The following is a 12,832-nucleotide window of genomic DNA, read 5'->3' as shown; positions in this document are numbered from 1 at the left end:
CTCGGCACGCAATTTCCTGTTGTTTTGAGGTGTTTTCAGCTGTTTTTGGGACGTGTCATATTTTGACATTTTTGCCATACTATAGCCTTGCCTTTTCGTTCATTTTTTTTCAATATACTGTATCATGTTGTCTTTGGCCATTTTTGCAACTTTCTATGCTGTGGCGTGTCTCGGGATGCTATTTTATGCTGTTTTGAGGTGTTTTCTGCTGTTTTTGGGATTTGTCATATTTTGACATTTTTGCCATACTATAGCCTTGCCTTTTCGGTCATTTCTTCAACATGCTATATCATGGTGTTTTTTGCCATTTTTGCAACTTTCTATGGTATGGCGTGTCTCGGCACGCAATTTCCTGTTGTTTTGAGGTGTTTTCAGCTGTTTTTGGGACGTGTCATATTTTGACATTTTTGCCATACTATAGCCTCTCCTTTTCGGCCATTTTTTTCCATATGCTATATCACGTTGATTTTGGCCTTTTTTGCAACTTTCTATTCTATGGCGTGTCTCGGGATGCTATTTTATGCTGTTTTGAGGTGTTTTCAACTGTTTTTGGGACGTGTCATATTTTGACATTTTTGCCATACTATAGCCTTGCCTTTTCGGTCATTTCTTCAACATGCTATATCATGGTGTTTTTGGCCATTTTTGCAACTTTCTATGCTATGGCGTGTCTCGGGATGCTATTTTATGCTGTTTTAGGTGTTTTCAGCTGTTTTTGGGACGTGTCATATTTTGACATTTTTGCCATACTATAGCCTTGCCTTTTCGGTCATTTTTTTCCATATGCTATATCATGGTGTTTTTGGCCTTTTTTGCAACTTTCTATTCTATGGCGTGTCTCGGGATGCTATTTTATGCTGTTTTGAGGTGTTTTCAGCTGTTTTTGGGACGTGTCATATTTTGACATTTTTGCCATACTATAGCCTTGCCTTTTCGTTCATTTTTTTCCATATGCTATATCACGTTGATTTTGGCCTTTTTTGCAACTTTCTATTCTATGGCGTGTCTCGGGATGCTATTTTATGCTGTTTTGAGGTGTTTTCAACAGTTTTTGGGACGTGTCATATTTTGACATTTTTGCCATACTATAGCCTTGCCTTTTCGGTCATTTCTTCAACATGCTATATCATGGTGTTTTTGGCCATTTTTGCAACTTTCTATGCTATGGCGTGTCTCGGGACGCTATTTTATGCTGTTTTAGGTGTTTTCAGCTGTTTTTGGGACGTGTCATATTTTGACATTTTTGCCATACTATAGCCTTGCCTTTTCGGTCATTTTTTTCCATATGCTATATCATGGTGTTTTTGGCCTTTTTTGCAACTTTCTATTCTATGGCGTGTCTCGGGATGCTATTTTATGCTGTTTTGAGGTGTTTTCAGCTGTTTTTGGGACGTGTCATATTTTGACATTTTTGCCATACTATAGCCTTGCCTTTTCGTTCATTTTTTTCCATATGCTATATCACGTTGATTTTGGCCTTTTTTGCAACTTTCTATTCTATGGCGTTTCTCGGGATGCTATTTTATGCTGTTTTGAGGTGTTTTCAGCTGTTTTGGGACGTGTCATATTTTGACATTTTTGCCATACTATAGCCTTGCCTTTTTCGGTAATTTTTTCAACATGCTGTATCATGTTGTTTTTGGCCTTTTTTGCAACTTTCTATGCTATGGCGTGTCTTGGCACCCTATTTTATGCTGTTTTGAGGTGTTTTCTGCTGTTTTTGGGATTTGTCATATTTTGACATTTTTGCCATACTATAGCCTTGCTTTTCTGTCATTTCTTCAACATGCTATATCATGGTGTTTTGGGCCATTTTTGCAACTTTCTATGGTATGGCGTGTCTCGCACGCAATTTCCTGTTGTTTTGAGGTGTTTTCCGCTGTTTTTGGGACGTGTCATATTTTGACATTTTGCCATACTATAGCCTTGCCTTTTCGGTCATTTTTTCCATATGCTATATCACGTTGATTTTGGCCTTTTTTGCAACTTTCTATTCTATGGCGTGTCTCGGGATGCTATTTTATGCTGTTTTGAGGTGTGTTCAACTGTTTTTGGGACGTGTCATATTTTGACATTTTTGCCATACTATAGCCTTGCCTTTTCAGTCATTTCTTCAACATGCTATATCATGGTGTTTTTGGCCATTTTTGCAACTTTCTATGGTATGGCGTGTCTCGGCACGTAATTTCCTGTTGTTTTGAGGTGTTTTCAGCTGTTTTTGGGACGTGTCATATTTTGACATTTTGCCTTACTATATCCTTGCCTTTTCGGTCATTTTTTTCAATATGCTATATCACGTTGATTTTGGCCTTTTTTGCAACTTTCTATGGTATGGCGTGTCTCGGGATGCTATTTTATGTTGTTTTGAGGTGTTTTCAGCTGTTTTTGGGACGTGTCATATTTTGACATTTTTGCCATACTATAGCCTTGCTTTTTCGGTCATTTTTTTCAATATGCTATATCACGTTGATTTTGGCCTTTTTTGCAACTTTCTATTCTATGGCGTGTCTCAGGATGCTATTTTATGCTGTTTTGAGGTGTTTTCAACAGTTTTTGGGACGTGTCATATTTTGACATTTTTGCCATACTATAGCCTTGCCTTTTCGGTCATTTCTTCAACATGCTATATCATGGTGTTTTTGGCCATTTTTGCAACTTTCTATGCTATGGCGTGTCTCGGGACGCTATTTTATGCTGTTTTAGGTGTTTTCAGCTGTTTTTGGGACGTGTCATATTTTGACATTTTTGCTATACTATAGCCTTGCCTTTTCGTTCATTTTTTTTCAATATACAGTATCATGTTGTTTTTGGCCATTTTGCAACTTTCTATGCTGTGGCGTGTCTCGGGATGCTATTTTATGCTGTTTTGAGGTGTTTTCTGCTGTTTTTGGGATTTGTCATATTTTGACATTTTGCCATACTATAGCCTTGCCTTTTCTGTCATTTCTTCAACATGCTATATCATGGTGTTTTTGGACATTTTTGCAACTTTCTATGGTATGGCGTGTCTCGGCACGCAATTTCCTGTTGTTTTGAGGTGTTTTCAGCTGTTTTTGGGACGTGTCATATTTTGACATTTTTGCCATACTATAGCCTTGCCTTTTCGTTCATTTTTTTCAATATGCTATATCACGTTGATTTTGGCCTTTTTTACAACTTTCTATTCTATGGCGTGTCTCGGGATGCTATTTTATGCTGTTTTGAGGTGTTTTCACCTGTTTTGGGACGTGTCATATTTTGACATTTTACCATATTATAGCCTTGCCTTTTCGTTCATTTTTTTCAATATACTATATCATGTTGTTTTTGGCCTTTTTTTGCAACTTTCTATGCTATGGCGTGTCTCGGGACGCTATTTTATGCTGTTTTGAGGTGTTTTCTGCTGTTTTTGGATTTGTCATATTTTGACATTTTGCCATACTATAGCCTTGCCTTTTTCGGTCATTTCTTCAACATGCTATATCATGGTGTTTTGGCCATTTTGCAACTTTCTATACTATGGCGTGTCTCGGCACCCTATTTTCTGCTTTTTTGAGGTGTTTTCAGCTGTTTTTTGGGACGTGTCATATTTTGACATTTTTGCCTTACTATAGCCTTGCCTTTTCGGTCATATTTTTCAATATGCTGTATAATGTTGTTTTTGGCCATCTTTGTAACTTTCTACGCTATGGCATGTTTTGTACGCTATTTCATGCTGTTTTGAGGTGTTTTCAGCTTTTTTTGGGATGTGGTTTTTTTTTACATTTTTGCCTTACTATAGCCTTGCTTTTCAGTCATTTTTTAAACATGCTATATCATGGTGTTTTTGGCCTTTTTTTGCAACTTTCTATGCTATGGCGTGTCTCGGGACGCTATTTTATGCTGTTTTGAGGATACTATAGCCTTGCCTTTTCGTTCATTTTTTTTCAATATACAGTATCATGTTGTTTTTGGCCATTTTTGCAACTTTCTATGCTGTGGCGTGTCTCGGGACGCTATTTTATGCTGTTTTGAGGTGTTTTCTGCTGTTTTTGGGATTTGTCATATTTTGACATTTTTGCCATACTATAGCCTTGCCTTTTCTGTCATTTCTTCAACATGCTATATCATGGTGTTTTTGGACATTTTTGCAACTTTCTATGGTATGGCGTGTCTCGGCACGCAATTTCCTGTTGTTTTGAGGTGTTTTCAGCTGTTTTTGGGACGTGTCATATTTTGACATTTTTGCCATACTATAGCCTTGCCTTTTCGGTCATTTTTTTCAATATGCTATATCACGTTGATTTTGGCCTTTTTTGCAACTTTCTATTCTATGGCGTGTCTCGGGATGCTATTTTATGCTGTTTTGAGGTGTTTTCACCTGTTTTTGGGACGTGTCATATTTTGACATTTTTGCCTTACTATAGCCTTGCCTTTTCGGTCATATTTTTCCATGTGCTATATCACGTTGATTTTGGCCTTTTTTGCAACTTTCTATTCTATGGCGTGTCTCGGGATGCTATTTTATGCTGTTTTGAGGTGTTTTCAACAGTTTTTGGGACGTGTCATATTTTGACATTTTTGCCATACTATAGCCTTGCCTTTTCGTTCATTTTTTTCAATATGCTATATCACGTTGATTTTGGCCTTTTTTGCAACTTTCTATTCTATGGCGTGTCTCGGGATGCTATTTTATGCTGTTTTGAGGTGTTTTCACCTGTTTTTGGGACGTGTCATATTTTGACATTTTTGCCTTACTATAGCCTTGCCTTTTCGGTCATTTTTTTCCATATGCTATATCACGTTGATTTTGGCCTTTTTTGCAACTTTCTATTCTATGGCGTGTCTCGGGATGCTATTTTATGCTGTTTTGAGGTGTTTTCAACAGTTTTTGGGACGTGTCATATTTTGACATTTTTGCCATACTATAGCCTTGCCTTTTCGGTCATTTCTTCAACATGCTATATCATGGTGTTTTTGGCCATTTTTGCAACTTTCTATGCTATGGCGTGTCTCGGGATGCTATTTTATGCTGTTTTAGGTGTTTTCAGCTGTTTTTGGGACGTGTCATATTTTGACATTTTTGCCATACTATAGCCTTGCCTTTTCGGTCATTTTTTTCCATATGCTCTATCATGGTGTTTTGGCCTTTTGCAACTTTCTATTCTATGGCGTGTCTCGGATGCCATTTTATGCTGTTTTAGGTGTTTTCAGCTGTTTTTGGGACGTGTCATATTTTGACATTTTTGCCATACTATAGCCTTGCCTTTTCGTTCATTTTTTTCCATATGCTATATCACGTTGATTTTGGCCTTTTTTGCAACTTTCTATTCTATGGCGTGTCTCGGGATGCTATTTTATGCTGTTTTGAGGTGTTTTCAACAGTTTTTGGGACGTGTCATATTTTGACATTTTTGCCATACTATAGCCTTGCCTTTTCGGTCATTTCTTCAACATGCTATATCATGGTGTTTTTGGCCATTTTTGCAACTTTCTATGCTATGGCGTGTCTCGGGACGCTATTTTATGCTGTTTTAGGTGTTTTCAGCTGTTTTTGGGACGTGTCATATTTTGACATTTTTGCCATACTATAGCCTTGCCTTTTCGGTCATTTTTTTCCATATGCTATATCATGGTGTTTTTGGCCTTTTTTGCAACTTTCTATTCTATGGCGTGTCTCGGGATGCTATTTTATGCTGTTTTGAGGTGTTTTCAGCTGTTTTTGGGACGTGTCATATTTTGACATTTTTGCCATACTATAGCCTTGCCTTTTCGTTCATTTTTTTCCATATGCTATATCACGTTGATTTTGGCCTTTTTTGCAACTTTCTATTCTATGGCGTTTCTCGGGATGCTATTTTATGCTGTTTTGAGGTGTTTTCAGCTGTTTTTGGGACGTGTCATATTTTGACATTTTTGCCATACTATAGCCTTGCCTTTTCGGTAATTTTTTCAACATGCTGTATCATGTTGTTTTTGGCCTTTTTTGCAACTTTCTATGCTATGGCGTGTCTTGGCACCCTATTTTATGCTGTTTTGAGGTGTTTTCTGCTGTTTTTGGGATTTGTCATATTTTGACATTTTTGCCATACTATAGCCTTGCTTTTCTGTCATTTCTTCAACATGCTATATCATGGTGTTTTGGGCCATTTTTGCAACTTTCTATGGTATGGCGTGTCTCGGCACGCAATTTCCTGTTGTTTTGAGGTGTTTTCCGCTGTTTTTGGGACGTGTCATATTTTGACATTTTTGCCATACTATAGCCTTGCCTTTTCGTACATTTTTTTCCATATGCTATATCACGTTGATTTTGGCCTTTTTTGCAACTTTCTATTCTATGGCGTGTCTCGGGATGCTATTTTATGCTGTTTTGAGGTGTGTTCAACTGTTTTTGGGACGTGTCATATTTTGACATTTTTGCCATACTATAGCCTTGCCTTTTCAGTCATTTCTTCAACATGCTATATCATGGTGTTTTTGGCCATTTTTGCAACTTTCTATGGTATGGCGTGTCTCGGCACGTAATTTCCTGTTGTTTTGAGGTGTTTTCAGCTGTTTTTGGGACGTGTCATATTTTAACATTTTTGCCATACTATAGCCTTGCCTTTTCGGTCATTTTTTTCAATATGCTATATCACGTTGATTTTGGCCTTTTTTGCAACTTTCTATGGTATGGCGTGTCTCGGATGCTATTTTATGTTGTTTTGAGGTGTTTTCAGCTGTTTTTGGGACGTGTCATATTTTGACATTTTTGCCATACTATAGCCTTGCTTTTTCGGTCATTTTTTTCAATATGCTACATCACGTTGATTTTGGCCTTTTTTGCAACTTTCTATTCTATGGCGTGTCTCAGGATGCTATTTTATGCTGTTTTGAGGTGTTTTCAACAGTTTTTGGGACGTGTCATATTTTGACATTTTTGCCATACTATAGCCTTGCCTTTTCGGTCATTTCTTCAACATGCTATATCATGGTGTTTTTGGCCATTTTTGCAACTTTCTATGCTATGGCGTGTCTCGGGACGCTATTTTATGCTGTTTTAGGTGTTTTCAGCTGTTTTTGGGACGTGTCATATTTTGACATTTTTGCTATACTATAGCCTTGCCTTTTCGTTCATTTTTTTTCAATATACAGTATCATGTTGTTTTTGGCCATTTTTGCAACTTTCTATGCTGTGGCGTGTCTCGGGACGCTATTTTATGCTGTTTTGAGGTGTTTTCTGCTGTTTTTGGGATTTGTCATATTTTGACATTTTTGCCATACTATAGCCTTGCCTTTTCTGTCATTTCTTCAACATGCTATATCATGGTGTTTTTGGACATTTTTGCAACTTTCTATGGTATGGCGTGTCTCGGCACGCAATTTCCTGTTGTTTTGAGGTGTTTTCAGCTGTTTTTGGGACGTGTCATATTTTGACATTTTGCCATACTATAGCCTTGCCTTTTCGTTCATTTTTTCAATATGCTATATCACGTTGATTTTGGCCTTTTTACAACTTTCTATTCTATGGCGTGTTTTGGGATGCTATTTTATGCTGTTTTGAGGTGTTTTCACCTGTTTTTGGGACGTGTCATATTTTGACATTTTTACCATATTATAGCCTTGCCTTTTCGTTCATTTTTTCAATATACTATATCATGTTGTTTTGGCCTTTTTGCAACTTTCTATGCTATGGCGTGTCTCGGTGCCTATTTTATGCTGTTTTGAGGATACTATAGCCTTGCCTTTTCTGTCATTTCTTCAACATGCTATATCATGGTGTTTTTGGCCATTTTTGCAACTTTCTATACTATGGCGTGTCTCGGCACCCTATTTTCTGCTTTTTTGAGGTGTTTTCAGCTGTTTTTTGGGACGTGTCATATTTTGACATTTTTGCCTTACTATAGCCTTGCCTTTTCGGTCATATTTTTCAATATGCTGTATCATGTTGTTTTTGGCCATCTTTGTAACTTTCTACGCTATGGCATGTTTTGGCACGCGATTTCATGCTGTTTTGAGGTGTTTTCAGCTTTTTTTGGGATGTGGTTTTTTTTTACATTTTTGCCATACTATAGCCTTGCTTTTCTGTCATTTCTTCAACATGCTATATCATGGTGTTTTGGCCATTTTGCAACTTTCTATGGTATGGCGTGTCTCGCACGCAATTTCCTGTTGTTTTGAGGTGTTTTCCTGTTTTTGGGGACGTGTTATATTTTGACATTTTTGCCATACTATAGCCTTGCCTTTTCGTACATTTTTTTCCATATGCTATATCACGTTGATTTTGGCCTTTTTTGCAACTTTCTATTCTATGGCGTGTCTCGGGATGCTATTTTATGCTGTTTTGAGGTGTGTTCAACTGTTTTGGGACGTGTCATATTTTGACATTTTTGCCATACTATAGCCTTGCCTTTTCTGTCATTTCTTCAACATGCTATATCATGGTGTTTTTGGCCATTTTTGCAACTTTCTATGGTATGGCGTGTCTCGGCACGTAATTTCCTGTTGTTTTGAGGTGTTTTCAGCTGTTTTTGGGACGTGTCATATTTTAACATTTTTGCCATACTATAGCCTTGCCTTTTCGGTCATTTTTTTCAATATGCTATATCACGTTGATTTTGGCCTTTTTTGCAACTTTCTATGGTATGGCGTGTCTCGGGATGCTATTTTATGTTGTTTTGAGGTGTTTTCAGCTGTTTTTGGGACGTGTCATATTTTGACATTTTTGCCATACTATAGCCTTGCTTTTTTCGGTCATTTTTTTCAATATGCTACATCACGTTGATTTTGGCCTTTTTTGCAACTTTCTATTCTATGGCGTGTCTCAGGATGCTATTTTATGCTGTTTTGAGGTGTTTTCAACAGTTTTTGGGACGTGTCATATTTTGACATTTTTGCCATACTATAGCCTTGCCTTTTCGGTCATTTCTTCAACATGCTATATCATGGTGTTTTTGGCCATTTTTGCAACTTTCTATGCTATGGCGTGTCTCGGGACGCTATTTTATGCTGTTTTAGGTGTTTTCAGCTGTTTTTGGGACGTGTCATATTTTGACATTTTTGCTATACTATAGCCTTGCCTTTTCGTTCATTTTTTTTCAATATACAGTATCATGTTGTTTTTGGCCATTTTTGCAACTTTCTATGCTGTGGCGTGTCTCGGGACGCTATTTTATGCTGTTTTGAGGTGTTTTCTGCTGTTTTTGGGATTTGTCATATTTTGACATTTTTGCCATACTATAGCCTTGCCTTTTCTGTCATTTCTTCAACATGCTATATCATGGTGTTTTTGGACATTTTTGCAACTTTCTATGGTATGGCGTGTCTCGGCACGCAATTTCCTGTTGTTTTGAGGTGTTTTCAGCTGTTTTTGGGACGTGTCATATTTTGACATTTTTGCCATACTATAGCCTTGCCTTTTCGTTCATTTTTTTCAATATGCTATATCACGTTGATTTTGGCCTTTTTTACAACTTTCTATTCTATGGCGTGTCTCGGGATGCTATTTTATGCTGTTTTGAGGTGTTTTCACCTGTTTTTGGGACGTGTCATATTTTGACATTTTTACCATATTATAGCCTTGCCTTTTCGTTCATTTTTTTCAATATACTATATCATGTTGTTTTTGGCCTTTTTTTGCAACTTTCTATGCTATGGCGTGTCTCGGGACGCTATTTTATGCTGTTTTGAGGATACTATAGCCTTGCCTTTTCTGTCATTTCTTCAACATGCTATATCATGGTGTTTTTGGCCATTTTTGCAACTTTCTATACTATGGCGTGTCTCGGCACCCTATTTTCTGCTTTTTTGAGGTGTTTTCAGCTGTTTTTTGGGACGTGTCATATTTTGACATTTTTGCCTTACTATAGCCTTGCCTTTTCGGTCATATTTTTCAATATGCTGTATCATGTTGTTTTTGGCCATCTTTGTAACTTTCTACGCTATGGCATGTTTTGGCACGCGATTTCATGCTGTTTTGAGGTGTTTTCAGCTTTTTTTGGGATGTGGTTTTTTTTTACATTTTTGCCTTACTATAGCCTTGCTTTTCAGTCATTTTTTAAACATGCTATATCATGGTGTTTTTGGCCTTTTTTTGCAACTTTCTATGCTATGGCGTGTCTCGGGACGCTATTTTATGCTGTTTTGAGGATACTATAGCCTTGCCTTTTCGTTCATTTTTTTTCAATATACAGTATCATGTTGTTTTTGGCCATTTTTGCAACTTTCTATGCTGTGGCGTGTCTCGGGACGCTATTTTATGCTGTTTTGAGGTGTTTTCTGCTGTTTTTGGGATTTGTCATATTTTGACATTTTTGCCATACTATAGCCTTGCCTTTTCTGTCATTTCTTCAACATGCTATATCATGGTGTTTTTGGACATTTTTGCAACTTTCTATGGTATGGCGTGTCTCGGCACGCAATTTCCTGTTGTTTTGAGGTGTTTTCAGCTGTTTTTGGGACGTGTCATATTTTGACATTTTTGCCATACTATAGCCTTGCCTTTTCGTTCATTTTTTTCAATATGCTATATCACGTTGATTTTGGCCTTTTTTACAACTTTCTATTCTATGGCGTGTCTCGGGATGCTATTTTATGCTGTTTTGAGGTGTTTTCACCTGTTTTTGGGACGTGTCATATTTTGACATTTTTGCCTTACTATAGCCTTGCCTTTTCGGTCATATTTTTCAATATGCTGTATCATGTTGTTTTTGGCCATCTTTGTAACTTTCTACGCTATGGCATGTTTTGGCACGCGATTTCATGCTGTTTTGAGGTGTTTTCAGCTTTTTTTGGGATGTGTTTTTTTTTTTTTTACATTTTTGCCTTACTATAGCCTTGCTTTTCAGTCATTTTTTCAACATGCTATATCATGGTGTTTTTGGCCATTGTTGCAACTTTCTATGCTATGGTGTGTCTCGGCATGCCATTTTCTGCTGTTTTGCGGTGTTTTCAGCTGTTTTTGGGACGTGTCATATTTTGACATTTTTGCCTTACTATAGCCTTGCTTTCCAGTCATTTTTTTCAACATGCTGTATCATGTTGTTTTTGGCAGTTTTTGCAACTTTCTATGCTATTTCTTGTCTCGGCACGCAATTTCCTGTTGTTTTGAGGTGTTTTCAGCTGTTTTTGGGACGTGTCATATTTTGACATTTTTGCCTTACTATAGCCTTGTCTTTTCGGTCATTTTTTTCAATATGCTATATCATGGAGTTTTTGGCCATTTTTGCAACTTTCTATACTATGGCGTGTCTCGGCACCCTATTTTATGCTGTTTTGAGGTATTTTCAGCTGTTTTTGGGACGTGTCATATTTTGACATTTTTGCCATACTATAGCCTTGCCTTTTCGGTCATTTTTTCAACATGCTGTGTCATGTTGTTTTTGGCCATTTTTGCAACTTTCTATGCTATGGCATGTCTCGGCACGCTATTTCATGCTGTTTTGATGTGTTTTTTTTAGTTGTTTTTGGGACGTGTCATATTTTGACATTTTTGCTATACTATAGCCTTGCTTTTCTGTCATTTTTTCAGCATGCTGTATCATGTTGTTTTTGGCCATTTTTGCAACTTTCTACGCTATGGCGTGTTTTGGCATGCAATGTTATGCTGTTTTGAGGTGTTTTCAGCTGTTTTTGGGACGTGTCATATTTTGACATTTTTGCCTTACTATAGCCTTGCCTTTTCGGTCACTTTTGAACATGCTGTATCATGGTGTTTTTGGCCATTTTTGCAACTTTCTATGCTATGGCATGTCTCGGGATGCTATTTTATGCTGTTTTGAGGTGGTTTTTTTAGCTATTTTTGGGACGTGTCATATTTTGACATTTTTGCCATACTATAGGCTTGCTTTTCGGTCATTTTTTAAACATGCTATATTTTGGTGTTATTGGCCTTTTTTTGCAACAGAATCTCCATAAGAGAATAAAAATTAGTGTTTAGTGGTTAGAACATCATTTTTAGTCTAATTCTGATATTGGCTTGGGTTTTTTGTCATGTTGTTAAAGACCGCAATAAAACTACATTGCAACTGACTTTACTCATCTCCAGTGATCCTTGGCAGAAGCTACAACGTCCACCACGAGTTTTGAAGAAAGCTTGCAAGAATAGTTAAATTAGATTAAGTTTGAGTTTATCTTAGAGAAATCTCACATGCCACACTATTATTTTCTTTCAACATACTGTTGGGAGGTGCATTTATACATGTAAATGAAAAGTTTTGATTAAGCATTTAAAAACTGATTGGAGTTTCAATTTCAAATGAAACTGTAGAAATACAATACTTTTACATGTGAGTGCCTAGTGCTTTGGTAGCAGGTGGACCCTGTGAGTAAACACACACACGCACATACACCTGCACTTGTCACAATGACTTTTTGTCTGCCGCCTGACAGTCACATCTTTGTGTGTTTGTTTGTGTGTGTGTGTGTGTGTGTGTGTGTGTGTGTGTGTGTGTGTGTGTGTGTGTGTGTGGTAGGTCCGTGACGCTCTGAAAGACCTGAGTCCAGATGATGTTCCAATTCCATATGATGAGGTGAAGAACTCTTGTAGGACGAGCTACGGTTACCCTAACGCTGGAGCTGTCCATTCAATCAGCTCACTGGCTCTTCTGCTTACACTGGCTCTCCAAGCTTTTATTAAATCAACAGCTTTATGAGCTGCTTATCAATACAACTAATCTCTATAATGTATCCATGAATACTAAATAAATCAGTTTTAAATGTCAGGATGTTTTCTACAGATCCTCTCTGCACCAACAAAAAAAACTAAATTATTTCAGTTTACTATTCAAATGTTTTCACCGCCAGGTTTGTTGATTTTTCTTTTTTTTTTGGTTTCTTCGTTTAATTCACTGAAAATGATAAACAGTGTTACAGTTATCATGATAATAATGACAGC

The 12,832-nt window shown here is 37.2% G+C and overlaps 1 protein-coding gene across 3 annotated transcripts in view; it reads left to right on the top strand.

Moving 5' to 3' along the window:
* dpep1 (dipeptidase 1) overlaps positions 1-12,659 on the top strand; it is a 91,308-nt gene extending 78,649 nt beyond the window's left edge. For all 3 annotated transcript variants that reach the window (XM_088076825.1, XM_042493586.2, XM_042493577.2), the window contains one exon: positions 12,411-12,659. In XM_088076825.1, the coding sequence (XP_087932951.1) occupies positions 12,411-12,590 (180 nt within the window). In that variant the 3' untranslated portion in view covers positions 12,591-12,659. The remainder of the gene's footprint in view (positions 1-12,410) is intronic.
* Positions 12,660-12,832: the final 173 nt, after the last annotated feature.

The sequence above is a fragment of the Plectropomus leopardus genome, chromosome 1 (genome assembly GCF_026936395.1).
Source record: "Plectropomus leopardus strain MGB_pleo_1.0 chromosome 1, ASM2693639v1, whole genome shotgun sequence".
NCBI lineage: Eukaryota > Metazoa > Chordata > Actinopteri > Perciformes > Serranidae > Plectropomus > Plectropomus leopardus.
This window is presented reverse-complemented; position numbering and strand designations above follow the sequence as displayed.